Raw genomic sequence first — 21972 nt, forward strand, 5'->3', positions numbered from 1 at the left:
AAAATGACAAAAATGACAAAAATGACAAAAATGACAAAAATGACAAAAATGTCAAAAATGACAAAAATGACAAAAATGACAAAAATGACAAAAATGACAAAAATGACAAAAATGACAAAAATGACAAAAATGACAAAAATGACAAAAATGACAAAAATGACAAAAATGACAAAAATGACAAAAATGACAAAAATGACAAAAATGACAAAAATGACAAAAATGACAAAAATGACAAAAATGACAAAAATGACAAAAATGACAAAAATGACAAAAATGACTGAAATGACAAAAATGACAAAAATGACAAAAAGGACAAATATGACAAAAATGACAAAAATGACAAAAATGACAAAAATGACAAAAATGACAAAAAAATTGTCAATTTGTCAATTTTGTCAATTTTGTCAATTTTGTCAATTTTGTCAATTTTGTCAATTTTGACAATTTTGTCAATTTTGTCAATTTTGTCAATTTTGTCAATTTTGTCAATTTTGTCAATTTTGTCAATTTTGTCAATTTTGTCAATTTTGTCAAATTTGTCAATTTTGTCAATTTTGTCAATTTAGTCAATTTTGTCAATTTTGTAAATTTTGTAAATTTTGTAAATTTTGTAAATTTTGTAAATTTTGTCAATTTTGTCAATTTTGTCAATTTTGTGAATTTTGTCAATTTTGTCAATTTTGTCAATTTTGTCAATTTTGTCAATTTTGTCAATTTTGTCAATTTTGTCAATTTTGTCAATTTTGTCAATTTTGTCAATTTTGTCAATTTTGTCAATTTTGTCAATTTTGTCAATTTTGTCAATTTTGTCAATTTTGTCAATTTTGTCAATTTTGTCAATTTTGTCAATTTGGTCAATTTTGTCAATTTGGTCAATTTTGTCAATTTTGTCAATTTTGTCAATTTAGTCAATTTTGTCAATTTTGTAAATTTTGTCAATTTTGTCAATTTTGTCAATTTTGTCAATTTTGTCAATTTTGTCAATTTTGTCAATTTTGTCAATTTTGTCAATTTTGTCAATTTTGTCAATTTTGTCAATTTTGTCAATTTTGTCAATTTTGACAATTTTGTCAATTTTGTCAATTTTGTCAATTTTGTCAATTTTGTCAATTTTGTCAAATTTGTCAATTTTGTGAATTTTGTGAATTTTGTCAATTTTGTCAATTTTGTCAATTTTGTCAATTTTGTCAATTTTGTCAATTTTGTCAATTTTGTCAATTTTGTCAATTTTGTCAATTTTGTGAATTTTGTCAATTTTGTCAATTTTGTCAATTTTGTCAATTTTGTCAATTTTGTCAATTTTGTCAATTTTGTCAATTTTGTCAATTTTGTCAATTTTGTCAATTTTGTCAATTTTGTCAATTTTGTCAATTTTGTCAATTTTGTCAATTTTGTCAATTTTGTAAATTTTGTCAATTTTGTCAATTTTGTCAATTTTGTCAATTTGGTCAATTTTGTCAATTTTGTCATTTTTGTCAATTTTTCAAATTTATCAATTTTTTAAATTTTGTCAATTTTGTCATTTTTGTCAATTTTGTCAATTTTGTCAATTTTGTCAATTTTGTCAATTTTGTCAATTTTGTCAATTTTGTCAATTTTGTCAATTTTGTCAATTGTGTAAATTTTGTCAATTTTGTCAATTTTGTCAATTTTGTCAATTTTGTCAATTTTGTCAATTTTGTCAATTTTGTCAATTTTGTCAATTTTGTCAATTTTGTCAATTTTGTCAATTTTGTCAATTATGTCAATTTTGTCAATTTTGTCAATTTTGTCAATTTTGTCAATTTTGTCAATTTTGTCAATTTTGTCAATTTTGTCAATTTTGTCAATTTTGTCAATTTTGTCAATTTTGTCAATTTTGTCAATTTTGTCAATTTTGTCAATTTTGTCAATTTTGTCAATTTTGTCAATTTTGTCAATTTTGTCAATTTTGTCAATTTTGTCAATTTTGTCAATTTTGTCAATTTTGTCAATTTTGTCAATTTTGTCAATTTTGTCAATTTTGTCAATTTTGTCAATTTTGTCAATTTTGTCAATTTTGTCAATTTTGTCAATTTTGTCAATTTTGTCAATTTTGTCAATTTTGTCAATTTTGTCAATTTTGTCAATTTTGTCAATTTTGTCAATTTTGTCAATTTTGTCAATTTTGTCAATTTTGTCAATTTTGTCAATTTTGTCAATTTTGTAAATTTTGTCAATTTTGTCAATTTTGTCAATTTTGTCAATTTTGTCAATTTTGTCAATTTTGTCAATTTTGTCAATTTTGTCAATTTTGTCAATTTTGTCAATTTTGTCAATTTTGTCAATTTTGTCAATTTTGTCAATTTTGTCAATTTTGTCAATTTTGTCAATTTTGTCAATTTTGTCAATTTTGTCAATTTTGTCAATTTTGTCAATTTTGTCAATTTTGTCAATTTTGTCAATTTGGTCAATTTTGTCAATTTTGTCATTTTTGTCAATTTTTCAAATGTATCAATTTTTTAAATTTTGTCAATTTTGTCAATTTTGTCAATTTTGTCATTTTTGTCAATTTTGTCAATTTTTCAATTTTTTAAATTTTGTCAATTTTGTCAATTTTGTCAATTTTGTCAATTTTGTCAATTTTGTCAATTTTGTCAATTTTGTCAATTTTGTCAATTTGGTCAATTTTGTCAATTTTGTCATTTTTGTCAATTTTTCAAATTTATCAATTTTTTAAATTTTGTCAATTTTGTCAATTTTGTCATTTTTGTCAATTTTGTCAATTTTTCAATTTTTTAAATTTTGTCAATTTTGTCAATTTTGTCAATTTTGTCAATTTTGTCAATTTTGTCAATTTTGTCAATTTTGTCAATTTTGTCAATTTTGTCAATTTTGTCAATTTTGTCAATTTTGTCAATTTTGTCAATTTTGTCAATTTTGTCAATTTTGTCAATTTTGTCAATTTTGTCAATTTTGTCAATTTTGTCAATTTTGTCAATTTTGTCAATTTTGTCAATTTTGTCAATTTTGTCAATTTTGTCAATTTTGTGAATTTTGTCAATTTTGTCAATTTTGTCAATTTTATCAATTTTGTCAATTTTGTCAATTTTGTCAATTTTGTCAATTTTGTCAATTTTGTCAATTTTGTCAATTTTGTCAATTTTGTCAATTTTGTCAATTTTGTCAATTTTGTCAATTTTGTCAATTTTGTCAATTTTGTCAATTGTGTAAATTTTGTCAATTTTGTCAATTTTGTCAATTTTGTCAATTTTGTCAATTTTGTCAATTTTGTCAACTTTGTCAATTTTGTCAATTTTGTCAATTTTGTCAATTTTGTCAATTTTGTCAATTTTGTCAATTTTGTCAATTTTGTCAATTTTGTCAATTTTGTCAATTTTGTCAATTTTGTCAATTTTGTCAATTTTGTCAATTTTGTCAATTTTGTCAATTTTGTCAATTTTGTCAATTTTGTCAATTTTGTCAATTTTGTCAATTTTGTCAATTTTGTCAATTTTGTCAATTTTGTCAATTTTGTCAATTTTGTCAATTTTGTCAATTTTGTCAATTTTGTCAATTTTGTCAATTTTGTCAATTTTGTCAATTTTGTCAATTTTGTCAATTTTGTCAATTTTGTCAATTTTGTCAATTTTGTCAATTTTGTCAATTTTGTCAATTTTGTCAATTTTGTCAATTTTGTCAATTTTGTCAATTTTGTCAATTTTGTCAATTTTGTCAATTGTGTAAATTTTGTCAATTTTGTCAATTTTGTCAATTTTGTCAATTTTGTCAATTTTGTCAATTTTGTCAATTTTGTCAATTTTGTCAATTTTGTCAATTTTGTCAATTTTGTCAATTTTGTCAATTTTGTCAATTTTGTCAATTTTGTCAATTTTGTCAATTTTGTCAATTTTGTCAATTTTGTCAATTTTGTCAATTTTGTCAATTTTGTCAATTTTGTCAATTTTGTCAATTTTGTCAATTTTGTCAATTTTGTCAATTTTGTCAATTTTGTCAATTTTGTCAATTTTGTCAATGTTGTCAATTTTGTCAATTTTGTCAATTTTGTCAATTTTGTCAATTTTGTCAATTTTGTCAATTTTGTCAATTTTGTCAATTTTGTCAATTTTGTCAATTTTGTCAATTTTGTCAATTTTGTCAATTTTGTCAATTTTGTCAATTTTGTCAATTTTGTCAATTTTGTCAATTTTGTCAATTGTGTAAATTTTGTCAATTTTTTCAATTTTGTCAATTTTGTCAATTTTGTCAATTTTGTCAATTTTGTCAATTTTGTCAATTTTGTCAATTTTGTCAATTTTGTCAATTTTGTCAATTTTGTCAATTTTGTCAATTTTGTCAATTTTGTCAATTTTGTCAATTTTGTCAATTTTGTCAATTTTGTCAATTTTGTCAATTTTGTCAATTTTGTCAATTTTGTCAATTGTGTAAATTTTGTCAATTTTGTCAATTTTGTCAATTTTGTCAATTTTGTCAATTTTGTCAATTTTGTCAATTTTGTCAATTTTGTCAATTTTGTCAATTTTGTCAATTTTGTAAATTTTGTCAATTTTGCCAATTTTGTCAATTTTGTCAATTTTGTCAATTTGGTCAATTTTGTCAATTTTGTCAATTTTGTCATTTTTGTCAATTTTGTCATTTTTGTCAATTTTGTCAATTTTGTCAATTTTGTCAATTTTGTCATTTTTGTCAATTTTGTCAATTTTGTCAATTTTGTCAATTTTGTCAATTTGTCAAATTTATCAATTTTTTAAATTTTGTCAATTTTGTCAATTTTGTAATTTTTGTCAATTTTGTCAATTTTGTCAATTTTGTCAATTTTGTCAATTTTGTCAATTTTGTCAATTTTGTCAATTTTAACAATTTTGTCAATTTTGTCAATTTTGTCAATTTTGTCAATTTTGTCAATTTTATCAATTTTGTCAATTTTGTCAATTTTGTCAATTTTGTCAATTTTGTCAATTTTGTCAATTTTGTCAATTTTGTCAATTTTGTCAATTTGGTCAATTTGGTAAATTTTGTCAATTTTGTCAATTTTGTCAATTTTGTCAATTTAGTCAATTTAGTCAATTTTGTCAATTTTGTCAATTTACTCAATTTTGTCAATTTTGTAAATTTTGTAAATTTTGTAAATTTTGTAAATTTTGTAAATTTTGTAAATTTTGTAAATTTTGTAAATTTTGTAAATTTTGTAAATTTTGTAAATTTTGTAAATTTTGTCAATTTTGTGAATTTTGTCAATTTTGTCAATTTTGTCAATTTTGTCAATTTTGTCAATTTTGTCAATTTTGTCAATTTTGTCAATTTTGTCAATTTTGTCAATTTTGTCAATTTTGTCAATTTTGTCAATTTGGTCAATTTTGTCAATTTTGTCATTTTTGTCAATTTTTCAAATTTATCAATTTTTTAAATTTTGTCAATTTTGTCAATTTTGTCATTTTTGTCATTTTTGTCAATTTTGTCAATTTTGTCAATTTTTCAAATTTATCAATTTTTTAAATTTTGTCAATTTTGTCATTTTTGTCAATTTTGTCAATTTTGTCAATTTTGTCAATTTTGTCAATTTTGTCAATTTTGTCAATTTTGTCAATTTTGTCAATTTTGTCAATTTTGTCAATTTTGTCAATTTTGTCAATTTTGTCAATTTTGTCAATTTTGTCAATTTTGTCAATTTTGTCAATTTTGTCAATTTTGTCAATTTTGTCAATTTTGTCAATTTTGTCAATTTTGTCAATTTTGTGAATTTTGTCAATTTTGTCAATTTTGTCAATTTTGTCAATTTTGTCAATTTTGTCAATTTTGTCAATTTTGTCAATTTTGTCAATTTTGTCAATTTTGTCAATTTTGTCAATTTTGTCAATTTTGTCAATTTTGTCAATTTTGTCAATTTTGTCAATTTTGTCAATTTTGTCAATTTTGTCAATTTTGCCAATTTTGTCAATTTTGTCAATTTTGTCAATTTTGTCAATTTTGTCAATTTTGTCAATTTTGTCAATTTTGTCAATTTTGTCAATTTTGTCAATTTTGTCAATTTTGTCAATTTTGTCAATTTTGTCAATTTTGTCAATTTTGTCAATTTTGTCAATTTTGTCAATTTTGTCAATTTTGTCAATTTTGTCAATTTTGTCAATTGTGTAAATTTTGTCAATTTTGTCAATTTTGTCAATTTTGTCAATTTTGTCAATTTTGTCAATTTTGTCAATTTTGTCAATTTTGTCAATTTCGTCATTTCTGTCAATTTTGTCAATTTTGTCAATTTCGTCAATTTTGTCAATTTTGTCAATTTTGTCAATTTTATCAAGTTTGTCAATTTTGTCAATTTTGTCAATTTTGTCAATTTTGTCAATTTTGTCAATTTTGTCAATTCTATCAATTTTGTCAATTTTGTCAATTTTGTCATTTTTGTGAATTTTGTCAATTTTGTCAATTTTGTCAATTTTGTCAATTTTGTAAATTTTGTCAATTTTGTCAATTTTGTCAATTTTGTCAATTTGGTCAATTTTGTCAATTTTATGAATTTTATGAATTTTATGAATTTTTCTATTTTGTCAATTTTGTCAATTTTGTCAATTTTGTCAATTTTGTCAATTTTGTCAATTTTGTCAATTTTGTCAATTTTGTCAATTTTTTCAATTTTTTCAATTTTGTCAATTTTGTCAATTTTGTCAATTTTGTCAATTTTGTCAATTTTGTCAATTTTGTCAATTTTGTCAATTTTGTCAATTTTGTCAATTTTGTCAATTTTGTCAATTTTGTCAATTTTGTCAATTTTGTCAATTTTGTCAATTTTGTCTTTTTTGTCAATTTTGTCAAATTTGTCAATTTTGTCAATTTTGTCAATTTTTTCAATTTTGGTCAATTTTGTCGATTTTGTCAATTTTGCCAATTTTGTTAATTTTGTCAATTTTGTCAATTTTGTCGATTTTGTCAATTTTGTCAATTTTGTCAATTTTGTCAATCTTGTCAATTTTGTCAATTTTGTCAATTTTGTCAATTTTGTCAATTTTGTCAATTTTGTCAATTTTGTCAATTTTGTCAATTTTGTCAATTTTGTCAATTTCGTTAATTTTGTCAATTTTGTCAATTTTGTCAATTTTGTCGATTCTGTCAATTTTGTTAATTTTGTCAATTGTGTCAATCTTGTCAATTTTGTCAATTTTGTCAATTTTGTCAATTTTGTCAATTTTGTCAATTTTGTCAATTTTGTCAATTTGGTCAATTTAGTCAATTTTGTCAATTTTGTCAATCTTGTCAATTTTGTCAATTTTGTCAATTTTGTCAATTTTGTCAATTTGGTCAATTTTGTCAATTTTGTCAATTTTGTCAATTTTGTCAATTTTGTCAATTTTGTCAATTTTGTCAATTTTGTCAATTTTGTCAATTTTGTCAATTTTGTCAATTTTGTCAATTTTGTCAATTTTGTCAATTTTGTCAATTTTTTCAATTTTGTCAATTTTGTCAATTTTGTTAATTTTGTCAATTTTGTCAATTTTGTCAATTTTGTCAATTTTGTCAATTTTGTCAATTTTTTCAATTTTGTCAATTTTGTCAATTTTGTCAATTTTGTTAATTTTATCCATTTTGTCAATTTTGTCAATTTTGTCAATTTTGTCAATTTTGTCAATTTTGTTAATTTTGTTAATTTTGTCAATTTTGTCAATTTTGTCATTTTTTATATTTTTGTTATTTTTGTCAATTTTATTGATTTCGTCAATGTTATCGATTTTGTCATTTTTGTCATTTTGGTCAAATTTGTCAATTTTGTCAGTTTTGTCAATTTTGTCATTTTTATCAGTTTTGTTAATCTTGTCAAATTTGTCATTTTTGTCATTTTTGTTATTTTTGCCAATTTTATTAATTTCGTCAATGTTGTCAATTTTGTCAATTTTGTCAATTTTGTCAAATTGGTCAGTTTTGTTAATTATGTCAATTTTTTCTCTTTTTTTCAATTTTGTCGATTTTGTCATTTTTGTCAAATTTGCCTATTGTCGATTTTGTTAATTTTGTCATCGTTGTCAAATTTGTTTGTTTTGTCATTTTTGTATATTTTATCAGCTCTGTCATTTTTGTAATTTTTGTCAATTCTGTCAGTTGTGCCATTTTCGACATACTTGTCATTCATGTCATTTTGTCATTTTTCATTTTGTCATTTTTGTCTTTTTTTGTCAATTTTGTTTAAATTTTGTGTAAATTTTGTGTAAATTTTGTGTAAATTTTGTGTCATTGTTGTCATTTTTGTGTAATTTTTGTGTCATTGTTTTACCATTTTTGTGTCATTTTTTGTCATTTTTGTGTTATTTTGTGTCAATTTTGTGTTATTTTTGTGTCATTTTTGAAACAAAATTACATAAATGACAAAAATGACAAAAATTACAAAAATAACAAACATGGCAAAATTGACAAGGATATCACTTAAATTCCACATAATAGTTTAAGAATTACACTTTATAAATCTTAAGTCACTTGAAATTGTTCAATAATTATTTAAATTGAATTATTTGTAAAAGCTCAGAATTTACTCAGAATTTTAGATTTTATTTCATTTAAACGGCGCGGGGATTGGATTCGAAATCTCATTTGACAGTCGTTATTCTCACTGTTTCCGTTGATGAAGCTGGCTGGAATCACAGTTCCGTTTTAATTATAAGGCTTAGCAAATAAGCTTAGCAATATGCGGAGAAATTTATTCCAAGCGATTTGCTTAGGTTCTCAGTGTCATTTGTCTGCAGATGATGAAAGCCTTGCACTTCTCAGTTGAAAGGCTGTAATTAAGAATGCAACAAATAGAACTTAAGTCTACCTACGAATTGTGACGTTAGAAATTGCATAATTTGAGCGGGGAAAACACGTGGGATTTCTCCATGCAAAAGTCTTAAAAATGCGATACATTTTCGCGACTCGTTTCAGTTGAAAATCTGTTGTCACTGGCGTTAAATCTATGGGGATCAAAATGAGCCGATCGTTCGTTTTCCTAGTTTTGCTTTCGGTAGCCCTGATTTGGATCGGTGGCTCCGAAGGTCAAAGTTTGCAGGTGGATTTCGGTCAGGAAAACCAACAACCCCTCTGGAAAGCTCAAACGGCCGGGGTGGCGCTGAAAGCCGAACCATCGATAGCGTTCGAACAGTTTTCCGATGAAGTTCCGGAAGGACCCGTGCCAGGCGGTCCGGATCCGGATGTTTCCCGGTATAACTAGAGGCAGCTAGGAATTTATGCGTGTTTGTGTGGTTGTTCAAATAAGGAGCTTAGTTTATAGTTTGGTGACTGGTGTCCGGGATCAAGTGGCAGAAATGTGTGCCTTATGGATAAGAGATTTTGAATGATTCCTGAATAAAAAATAATAAAAAAAAAATAAATCTTAACGGTTTTTTTTAAATTTTGAATGCGGAAGTGGTAGCCATTCTAAAATAAAATGTCTTTTAAGTGGTGCATATGAATCCTGGAGCTTATTCAAGTTTTGTGAAAGTTGATTGAGTGAGTGTGACTGAGTGTTCGTGCAGTACATTTCATGTGAACAATCCGCAAACCTCACTTGTACCCCAGAAAAGAGTTTCCATCACACTTCACTTCATAAACTTAAAAATCAATAACAATTGTACTTAACTCGAAAAGAATCGTTTTTTTTTTTTCCATCCCAATAATCTGATCTTTTCGCGAGCAACCCTAGTTACGCATTATATTTAATAAAAATTTTTAGGATGCCATATTTGTCACAAATGTCGAGTTCAATGTGAAGGCGATTTTTTAGTTCGTGCGGATCCATTTTCATGCTTAGGGGAAGAGGGGGCATAATGTCCACGTTAAGAAGAAAGCCTTGTTTTAGAGTAAATTTGAAAAGATTAACTTTAATTTTCGATTGTGTTTGGAAGTTTGGTTTATTTTTTGTCTTAATCTGATAGTTAGAGTAACTGGAAGGTCAAAAAAGGCCACAAGTTTAATGAAGTTTGAAGAGTAGGTTGAAAATGGATTACCGATTCAGTAGGGGCATAATGCCCATATGTGTGTACCCAATCGCGCCGTTTAACATTTAATAAATGTTTATTGATTTAAGTGCCTCCGAAAGTGTTTGCCAGGTAAAAACACTTCTATTCTACTTCACAGATGGAAAAATGTATTGCTACGCGCAGTGCTGCCAGATATACTGAAATTTTTGTGAATAGTTGATGAAATCATTATTAAATTTAGGAATATTTAATATATTTCTTTATATTTTAGTTATGTTTTCCAATACAAAAAATAAATGTCTTTAAAATTGTTGTGATGAAACTGCATTTAAATTTAAACAAATATGAAACATGCTTAAAGATAAACGGACATGCCGCGTTTTGCCCTACCTAGACATGTTTATTAAAAATCGTTCAAAATAACAGAAAAATATTGAATAAAGAAAATTTTTCGTTTTGTGATGATTTTCAAGACCAATGTTCATCATTGTAACCGATGTCAGGCTAAATTTGTGCTTATAGATGCCGTAATTGCTTACGAAAGTCAAGGCACAAATTGCAACAAATAAGGCTTGAAAAATATTTTTGAATTTATGCAGGGATTTATCGCATATTTGATGCTAATTTTTTGTACAAAAGGTTTCTACTATTTATTAGAAGGGAATAACGTACAAAATTCTTAAAATAAGTGCATATCTAGCTAGATATCGCAGTGGAGCGTTTTGCCCACACTGGGCATTAGACCGCTGCAAAAACTGACTTTTTGCTCCCATGTGTTTTTCCGATTCCTTTTTGCTCTCCAATCATCTGTGTTAAATATAAGATGATTTGGTTCATCCCTGAATTAGCGCAACGGTTTTTAAATTTGTGTGGAAATCAGTATGGGGAAAGTTTTTTTTCCAAAATCGCTAGGGAAGCGATTTAGGGTTTTATGCAAAAAATAACTTCTTCATTGGCTTACTGTATTCTTAAACTTCAATTTTTACTAAGGTTACTTTCAGCTAGATGCTACCAGAAAAAAAGTTAAAGCTATCTGTAAAAAAAATCATTAATAGTAGATCAACAGTCGAAACTGTCAGCAGCACTGGAATCATGAACTTGCATGCAATTTTCCTAACTAAATACTTGAAAACAAGCTACTGCGTGGCATACACAAAGGCGTTTTAAATCGGGTAACGCAGATAGATAAAAAACTACAGCACTTAGTAGAAAGTAAAATACAAACTTTTTGAGATTATTGAAGATATACGGTGATAGATGTAGTGAAACTTTCCCGAAATTCACAACCAAGTTGAAAAATAAGATAAAGTTACGCATGTGGTATACCTATTCATTCCGCGGGCGGTCAAATGACGGTAAACACTTTCTCCTTAAACTCTCTTGTTTCTCGACCGATTTCTACAAAGTTTATAGTTTTGGAAAGCTCGTAATGTGACTTAAATACAAATTTCATCTACAATTATTTTTCTCAAAGTTATTCAAAATCGAAGAAAAAAATTCGTAAAACAGGATTCGGGAAGGCTCTAAATCAGTTATTAAGTACTCGAAAAGAATTTCACTCAGTGCCTGAGAACGTTGCGATCCAGTGCAAAGCCAATTCTAGGTGCAGAGTAGTCTCAAAAAAAGGCACATTGATAAAAAGTTAAAAAAGAAACAGCTACTTTGAAAAGTCGTCAAAAATTCTGTGTTTCGTGTTTAAGAAATCTAAAGATGCCAAAATGTCACAAATTAGCTTAGCTTAGCTTGATTGACTACTCACATCCACCTGAACTATGAAACCCGAAATGCGTGAACTTCTATGCTTACAATACTTAGTTTTTTCTAGTCATAAAATGATTGCATAATCGGAATTATATTACTTTAGCTGCATTTAGAGCTCCATCGTTGCAGGCGTGGCTCAGTAGAACGAATTCCACATCGCCAATGGTTGCTACTCCGTGATTGACCGAGGCCATCAATTTTGTCCAGAGGTCAAAAGAATGGTGTCTGGGATTGACTGCACATTCACAATGAACAAAACTGATGCTCTCTCTTTTACATCAATAACGGCGCCGGCCACGTCCTAGTAGTCAATAGATAGGATGAAAAATAGAGAAAAGGATGAAAGAACAATGTTGTGCTTTAGGACCGAGGTCACCTCTGCATCCTAGCAAAAAAATATTTATTGGAGATGGGGTACAAGGATTCAATCGGGAGACACTTTTGACTAGTGTTTTGTTACATCTTACATTTTCCTATATACTATTTCCTAGTAAAATTCTGTTATATAAAAGTTTCTTCTGATTTTTCTCTAACATATTTACTTTAAATAATAATTTCAAATCTAAAAAAAAATTGAGCAAGAATATGAAATTTTTGAAGCGCGTCAGAAAAAAGAATTGTTTTATTTGATTTTTTTTATATGAATTTTGCTTCTAGCCTTATATTTGAAACGATATGAAAAGTTTCGATTTTTGAACATTTTTTTGTTTCAACTAATAAGTTTCGTGTTCTCAGTTTATGCATTTGTTAGTTTTTCATTTTTCCAACAATAGCAGCAACATCTTTTGATAACTTTCTTCCAGAAACCTGTTACTTTTTTAGAATTTATCTGACAATAACAAAACACCATAGATAGAATCAGGCCAGAATATAATGGGATGCACATTTTCGTTTAAAAAGATAAGTCTGGAAAATCAGCTACAGCCAAGAAAGTGAAGCAAATTGATTTAACAATCTTTCAATATAAAAATCAATCAGGTAGTTTTTTGTTGATTCCTTAATTTAAACTCTTATCCACATTTTCTCTTACCGAGAAACATTAAACTACACACATTTTGACAAACTTTTTAAACGGACTTCTTCATCGTTATCAATTTCCAATGGATAGAAAAATTTTAACATGACAAACTCAGCAAAGACAATGTTTAATTTTTTAATACTTAAAACTATTTCAAAATGAAAAAAATACATAATTATATCAATTTTGGTAGCCCTGTACTAGATTCGAGTTTCCGTGCAGTTTAAAGCTTCACTGATTTCTGAAAAATGAAAACAACCTAAACTTTGTCTATGCGTCAAGCTAAGCTGAGTTCCACCTACTACTAACAAACAAAATATCGAATAAAATATACAGTAAAGAAAGTGTTACTTATCTTGCTATGGTTTCTCAGATCCTGCGATGATATTTGCAACTTTCTGTTAGATTGGCGTTTGGAATTCCGAAACATAAAGCTTGTACATGTCATCACACAACCAGACGAGCGACAAAAAAACACACTTTCCCGGACACACACCCCGTTCGAAAGCTCCTATTTTGCTTATGAAATTGAGCTTTATTATTGTTGAAAAACTTGAGTCCGAATCAAAATTTCCGCCTATTTAAACCACTTTTATTGAAGAAATTTTTGGAAAATTTGCGAGAACGCGGAGCGCAAAAATTTTACGTCATGTTCGATGCACCGATTGCTTTGATCCATCTAAAGATGCCAAAATGTCACAAATTACGTCAAATTTCCATTTCACTTTACACAAATTTTCTAATGTAACGGGAACAGCTTTGGTGGTTGGTGTATTAAAAATTACGGTTTACCTCTTTTTTACATTTTTAGTGGGCATGATCTTAAGAAATTTTCAAAAAATATTTCCATATGTGTAACATACAGCTTCTACACCCAAAATAATTTAGAAATGATTTCTACGGTATTTTTCACGTAAACTAAGATTTTGATGCATCATATCGATTTTACGTGAATTTCGTAGTAACCTCAGTGTAGCAAGAACGTCCCGGTAGCAACTAGTTTACTTCCACATAACTGACTCATGAATTTCACGTGAAGTCTAAGTGGATGATTTCCAATCCGTTTTGTGCATTTTTCTCCAGCGTGTGGTGTTAAATTCAAATTAGAATATGGAATTGTGGTCCGTCAGCTTACTTTGTTCCATGTTGTGATTTTTTTAACCCGTTGTGTCTGTTGTCATCATGATCGGATATTCTTCTATTTTGGATTTGTCGTTTTGGTAAGTGATAATAATTCTTAATTGTAATCAGCTAATTTTTGTTTTTCATTTTTCTCATAGCAATATGGCTTTGGATACAAGTTCTATTCCGTTGGAACTGATGACCTCTCGTTCTTTGGTGGGACTGTCCGAGTAAGGTGTTCAACGGAACATCATTCACGGAACGCCATCCACGGAACAACAGACAAGGTAAAATATTTTTTATTCACATAATACTTTTGTTTCATTAATGTATACTTTTCCATTTTTACAAGATTTCAAAAAGAAAGCTCGTTGAAGGATGTCCAAAAATAAGTATTTGTTAAAAGTGTTGTGTTAAAATGTGCAAAGATAGTGAAAATAAAGTTTATTCACCAAAAAACTTGTTTTTTTTTAAATCATTATAAAAAAAAACAAAAACAGGAAGAAAAAACACCCTTATTTTCATTCAGATATCAGGCTTTCAGAAACAAACCGCGTTGAACTGACCAAAAATTCACGTAAAATGTAGGTGCGTCCCATGAAGCACAAATTCTTATAGGGACGCTTTCACATATCGATTTCGTAGCATCTACGTGAAAATCAATTGGATAAAAATTATTTAGGTTTTCACGTAGCCCCGACGTGCGGATTATTTTGGGTGTAACTTCAGCGTTCTCAGGCACTTTTTTTTCGAGTTCTTAATAACTGATTTATAGCCTTTTTCCCGAAGCCTGTTTTTTCGATTGTTTTTTCTTCGACTTTGAATAACTTTGAGAAAAATTATTGCAGTTAAATTTTGTCCGAAAACCGTATTTGAGTCAATTTACGAGCTTTCCAAAATTATAAACTTTGTAGAAATCGGTCGAGAAACAAGAGAGTTTTAGCGGAAGAGGTGTTTGCTGTCATTTGACCGCTCGCGGTATGAATAGGTACACAAAAAATGTCGGTATGTTAAGTGTTAAATTTGCAATTTATCATCTGAACTTCATTTTTGTGTCAAACTAACACAATACATACAACTTTATTTATGGTTTCGGACCTAATTATAACATTTAAAAAAATTTCATTTCCTGTGGATTCTGTAAATCAGTTAAAACAAATGATTCAAGAGGTTGTTTACCGAAATCGATTGAAAATTCTATAAGTTATGATTGTTTTACTGTAATAATGATGCTTTTTTCTCTAAATAATACCACCATAGTGTAAAGTAAAGTAACTAAACTTAGTTTATGAAGAACTCAACATTATAAATCTTCACCTGTTAAGGTCGCGGTACACCTCAGGTGAATATGAAAATGAAAAATCTTATTTAATCAAAAACTCAAAAATATGACACATATTGGCTTTGTAACATGGTGGAATCGTTGGGGAATAGTTAAAAGCTGAATTTTGAACCAGTCTCAGAGTTTAAAACTTCTTTAAAATGTTTTTATTTCGATTCCCCCAACATGATGAAATTTCCGCGGTGAAAATCAGGAGAATCGTAAATAAAACATTTTAAAGAGGTTTTGAACGCCGTGGCCAGTTCAAAATTCATCTTTTAACTATTCCCCAACGATTCCACCCTGTTACAAAGCTAATATGTGTCACATTTTTGAGTTTATGATAAAATAAGATTTTTCATTTTCATTTTCATTTTCACCTGAGGTGTACCGCGACCTTTAAACGGACTGACTTTGGACTGATTTCTGACCAGCCTTGCCAGATCTACGGATTTCTCCGTAGTTCTACGGATTTTAAGTATTTCTACAGAGCTACGGATCGATGCTCGAAATCTACGGGTTTTCATCATTTCCTACGGATTTTCTACGGATTATCGACAAAATCCAAGGAATTCTGCGGATAACTCAAAATTCTAACTGACGACCAAAAAAAAAGGTCATCAAGTTTTATTATACCGGAATCAGTACATTTTTTGATTTCCGTCAAATCTACGGACTTGACCGGTTTTCAATCTGGCAACGCTGAATTTCTGACCAATTTCGGACCGATTCGGGACCGTTCCTTCGATCTGGGAAGGAATAACTTGCATGCAAGTTTTCAGCCAGCGATGCCATGAGTAAAGCAAACTCGTCTGAGTTTTTTTTATAAATCTTTTCTAAATTCCAAATATCTTTGTTGTGTTACAACTAAGCATCATAGTACTTTCATATCATTTGTAGAGATTAATTCGAGGAATAGTATTCAGCCTTTTTTTTTTTATTTTTCCGAAGTTTCTGTAAACCTGTAACGATTTTTGAATAAAAAAAATTGATTCTCCATGTAATTCTCCATACAAAATTAAAACTCGTTGCGCTAAATCAGGACTCAATGTATCGCTTCCAAACTTTACGGAGATTTTTGTGTGTGAAAATACCATCAAAAAATTTTATGGGAGTTGTAATCTATATATATAAAAATGAATTTCTGTCTGTCTGTCTGTCTGTCTGTCTGTCTGTCTGTTCCCTATAGACTCGAAAACTACTGAACCGATTTGCATGAAACTTGGCAGATGGGGGTATTGGAGGCCGGGGGAGGTTCCTATAATAGTTTGGGACCCCTCCCTCTTCGTGGAAGGGGGGAGGGGGTCATATAAATAAAAGTGATAAGTCTTCATAACTCGAGAACTGATCATGCAAATGAAACCAAATTTGGCATGGGAGTGTATTTTGATACGAGGAATGTTTCTATGATGGTTTGGTACCCCTCCTTCTTTCCACTGGTAAGATACGAAGGAGGGAGGGACCCAACCTTATAATTTTTAACATAATTGGAAAATTAATCAAGCTAATGGAACCAAATTTAGCATGGGAGGGTAGTGGAATACGAGAAATGGTTCTATGATTATTTCAGACCCCTTCTTTCATCCAGTGGAAATACAGGAAAAGGGGGGCGGGGGGGGGGGGGGGGTGTTTAACCTCTTTGTCACTGCATAACTTAAAAACTTTTCAAGCAAATGGCACCAAATTTAGCTTGGAAAGGTATTTGGGTACGATAAATAGTTCAATGAATATTTGGTACCCCTCCCTCCTTCCAGTGAGAAGATATAAAGTGGAGAGGGGAGTTCTTTCCTATTTTCAGCATTACTGGGCAAATAATCAAGCGAATGGAATCATATTTGGCGTGGGAAGGTATTTGATTACGAAAAATGTTTCTATGATATTTTGAGAACCCTCCGTTTTTTAAGTAGGGAAATCTTAAGGGAGGAGAGTGCTCCCATACAATTTCTTACATCTTGGGAACTTACCCAGCAGAAAGAACGAAATTTGGCTTGGGAGAGTATTTAGCCTCAAGGTATATTTCTGTGAATGTTTGGTACTACTGTTTTCTTCCATTGGGGTGGTAGGAAGGAGATGAAGGCTAACTCGAGAACTAATAGAGCTAATGGAAACAATTTTGGAATGGTAAAGCATTTGGATACGTAAAATGGTTATTTGCTTATTTGAGACTTCTTTTTCCTTCAATTGGAGATACAGTTAGGGAAGACGGGAGCTTACATTCGATGGTTTTTCACATACCAAAAACTTATCTAACAAATAAAACCAAATATGACATGGGAACAATCATACAATCGATCAAATGGAACAGAATTTGGCATGGGAGTGTATTTAAATACACGAAATGTTTGACCATGATCCCCTCCTTCCAGGTAGAAGATAGATAGGAAGTGGGACTCCGATACAAATTTTATAGCATATCTCGACATCTAATGAAGCAAACGAACAACTCATGAAGGTAGTGTCATGAGAGGGTACGTTCTAATGTTACAAGACCCCTTTCTCCTTCCATTAAAGATAAAGGAATGGGAGAGGGGGCCACTCTCACAATATGTATATTGATTCGAGAACGAATAGGCCAAAAAGATGTCCCGTGACGGGATAATGAAGATTCTATATATGAAAAATATGTTGGCATAAGTTATAAACTATCGAAGCAAAGAAACCCACAGTTTTAAAAATATTCGAACACGGATTTTAAAAAAAATTCAGATTCAAAAATAAAAAAAAGGTTGCAATTTTATTTTGGAAAACACTTGAATGATTCAGAAATAGAATTAATTTTTTTTTGCAAATAAAAGAAAATTTAAATAACAAGTTAACACAAATTTCAATAATTTTTGGGGGTGTAGCAAAGCACACCGGGTCAGCTAGTAACTTATAAATTTCAGATTTCCCATACAAAGCCTGCAGCGGTCTACTGGGCATTATACCCCCAGTTCCCCCAACGTTCTTCTATCGCGCCAGCTAACCCATCTCTGATACTTGAGTTAATGTGATTCTGTCACACTTGATAGTATCATAAGTGGAATCTCGGGTTCATTAAACATAAAAAAGGTTCATAAAATGAGGTGCCAATTGAGATAATAGGTATGTAACTGTGGAAAGTGTTAAAGATAATCCGGGCAAATTGAAAAATGATGTTTTTCTTGATGGACAATTGACGTTGATTAGGCGTGGAACATGATTTCCCTTCAAAAACTCCCGATATATACTATAGCGTGATTCAAAGAATGCAAGTTATACCCATAGAAATGCTTCGCTGGATTGTATTCTGTTTGATAGCCGTTCGAGTTGACGACTCTCAATCAACCCCATTGCAACCGGATTCAATGGATTCGCTAGTCGATGCAACGATCGCCATCATGGAAAGTTGCTTCGTACCTCATCTTAAATCAATTTATCTCACCCATTTAGTGTACGACAGAAAGCCGATTATTCAGGATGAACTTTTAACACGCTTGGACTACAAACTTCCTGTAACCCTTTACCCGAATGTGCTTCATACCAATAGCATTTCTCAAGTTTATAACATCGTCGTCATCGTAGATTCAAAAATTGTCTACGATTATCTATGTAAACTGCTGCGCATTAAGAAATTCAATATCAACAATTACCTTGTCATTGTGTTTCTTCTGGACGATGAATCTTGGATGCCGACATCACTTCTGCACTTGACGGCGGATCTGCAGATGTTCAACGTAGTTGCTCTCTATCGCGTTGGAAATGTTGTTCACACGTATAATTGTAAACCGTTTGGATCAATCGTTTCCCGATCTTCGTCAATCAGTCATCATTGTACCAATTCGACAATGTCCGAGACCAGCGACTGCGATTCGTTTTTCATCCCGAAAGTTGCAAACTTCTTTGGAGCTCTTCTCAATGTCTCTCTTATCCAGTATTATCCTTTGATAAGTGTCGTTTTCGACGAACGAAAACGTCCTATCGACTACAAAGGAATCGATGGTGAACTATTGAAGGGTTTATCTAAGGCGCTAAATTTCACCATCTTTCCTCATTATGTTAGTGGTTCCAATATGTGGGGTACCATATATCAAAATGGAACAGGAACAGGAGCAAAGGGCCTGGTATTGAACGGAACTGCCAACTTTATGTTGGGATTTACAAATTTAGAGTATGGAAAGAGTATATGGTTTTCCTACACTTATCCGCATTACCACGGCTTTTTGAAACTGATAATATCACCTGGTTCCGAATACGGGCCCTTTGAACGACTACTAATACCATTTCAGTTTTCGTTGTGGATTTGCTTTGTCACAGTATTTGCGATTGGTATCATTACAATTGGTGTGTTGCATTTCTTTCCTGAACCAATCCAAAGCTTTGTCTTTGGATCCTCAAACCGATCACCTGTGGTGAACTTCATACAATCGACATTGGGTTACTCAGTAGAATCCTCACCAAAAAGAAACTTCGCCCGTTTCCTGCTTTTGCTATGGATTAGCTTAAGCTTTATCCTAAGAACGTCCTACCAACAAATTATGTTCGAACAGTTGTGTCGCCAGCGGAATCACAGCACACCTCAGAATTGGAACGAATTCAAAACTAGTGGCTATCGAATCTTTACAAATGGTGGACATTTTTTACAGATTTACAAACATTTGCCTGCACATATTCAATCACAGATAACGATCATAGATCCTAAAGATAATTTTGCATTCGAAAACCCGATCGTCGATGGACATGTTCGGGGAGGAATTTGTCAATATGAGGAAATGATACTTCATTATAACCAATATTCATTCGTCAAAAGAATAAATAGGTTCAAACTGATGTTTCCTAAAACCTTAATCACCAACCCCAAAACGATTTTATTCCCGAAAAACTCTCCTTTGGTAGAGATTTTCGACGTGAAAGTGCAACAGCTGGTAACTCATGGGTTTGTGGAGCACTGGAGGCAGAAATCGTTTGGACGAAACCTAGAATCGGATGTTCAAAAACTGCTGAATCAACCGAAGGCCCGTCCGATGTCTCTGAAAGTGATGGCCGATGTTTTTGGACTCTACGTAGTTAGCATTTTGTTGGCAGTACTGGTATTTTCCCTCGAATTGATAACGTTTAGAGTAAAAAACAGATTCATCAAGCTTCCTGTATTAAGCCACATAGCCTATCATCGTCAAACTGAACTTAACTCGAAATATTCTAATGGAGGAGATTTTTTGAATAAATAAATAAATAAATGTGCGTGGTTGTTTTTTATTAAATAATTTTTTTTTCGAAATGTTGCCGAAAAGCTGTGAAGTGCTTCCTGTTTGGGAAAGAATTGTCCGTTCTTGTTGTAATAATTTGCAAACTCGAAAGCCTACACTCAACGAAATCGACACATTGGGGCTATGTGTGAGCCTATATAGATTTTTGCAATTTGTTCCACGAATGAAAACTATGTGTCTCGCACATACCGAAAAACATAGAAACGTTATGTGTGGTGGCACATAAAAGGCATATGTTAGACAGATTATAGCTATAAATTTTGGCATTCAGAGGCTAAATGTGGGGCATATTATATTAATGAGCAAGTCTGATGTTTATTTTCCCAATTTTCTTTTCAATTTAACAAAAAAGCGATAATTCTGAAATTCATAGTGTATTTTATTGCTCAATCAGAATGCTCTTCTGGTCGGTAGTCCAGGTACCGCTGGCATCTGGTGTGTACATTACCTCCACAGTTTATCAACGTCCTTAAGGAACAGCCGGGACTCCCGAAATTCCTCCAGTGGCCGCATTTAAAATTGGTTAAACTTCCAATCCCTGCATTTTCCTTCTGATTATTCGGAAACATTTTAACGATTTTTACTCGCTTCGAATGAGCCGGAACTCAGTATCTGAAACAAAAAGATTTGCGGTGAAACGGATGTACCAAAATTTTCACTTTTCAACAATTGTCTATTACCATTTATTTTCATCCCGTTCTTGCGCGGATTCTTCTGTCCTGCGACAATATCTTCAAGACACAATCTGATGTCACTCGTAAAATCCTCTTGGAGAGCCTTTTGAGCCGCACAAAAATTGAGCTTATGTGAAAATTTTCCGTCGGAGCCATTTTGAAACGAAGAAAAAATATCATCGAACGGGGTTCGATGATTTTTGGACAGTTCATACACGCTTGTTTTAAAATAGCCAGCCCAAATTATTTCGCTCATATTAAATTTATGTGTAAACACAATAAACATTATTTTATCCTAATAAAATCGATGTGTTGAACAATTTTTGGACCGTATGTGTGGAAAAACATACACTTTAAATGTCGATTTTTTGCAGTGTAGTGGTGAAACACCTACCACGACGGAATTGATTCGAATGCGCCGAGTTCCTGCAAAGTTCGAATTTCGCTGAACAAAGGTTCCAAAGGGAATCGGTACAGAATATTTTCGAATGCGAGCATGAAAGTTTCAAAAATGTAGGCGCTTAGGATCAAGTGCCGACATAATGATTTCGAGAAAACGGGCCTCATGGTTTTTTTTTCTAAATCAGTGTGTCTCAAGAGGTCTGAAATGAATGTTTCTGAAAGAAAAACCAAAGTTTTTGCGATATTTATGTTAAAACAGCGAACTACTTTTTTTTTATATTTTTCACTTGCACCCTTTTGATCCCAAGAATGACACTTGCACCCCTCTGACTCCAAATAATATGATCGCATCCTTTTGGAACCTCTATGTTACGAGTATTTTTAGTAAGACACTAGCTGTTTTGGTTTTGTGCACACATTTAATTTTCTGCGTTTTCGGGCTACAAATTTCAATGCAACTCATACTGAACGAGGTTTGCAAGTTACACGATTCTAATTCCCAAAATTTGTTGAAAACTTCCGATCTCTCTTC

General features: G+C 30.5%; 1 protein-coding gene across 2 annotated transcripts in view; it reads left to right on the plus strand.

The window, feature by feature from the left end:
• Positions 1 to 21972, plus strand: part of LOC129758731 (nose resistant to fluoxetine protein 6-like) — a 99934-nt gene that overhangs the window by 27764 nt on the left and 50198 nt on the right. The window contains exon 3 of one of the 2 annotated variants that reach the window (XM_055756370.1): positions 13977 to 14105. The exons of the other annotated variant lie outside the window; for it this stretch is intronic. Within the exon in view, the coding sequence (XP_055612345.1) occupies positions 13977 to 14105 (129 nt within the window). The remainder of the gene's footprint in view (positions 1 to 13976; positions 14106 to 21972) is intronic. 2 annotated transcript variants of the gene reach the window in all.

The sequence above is a fragment of the Uranotaenia lowii genome, chromosome 1, assembly GCF_029784155.1.
Source record: "Uranotaenia lowii strain MFRU-FL chromosome 1, ASM2978415v1, whole genome shotgun sequence".
NCBI lineage: Eukaryota > Metazoa > Arthropoda > Insecta > Diptera > Culicidae > Uranotaenia > Uranotaenia lowii.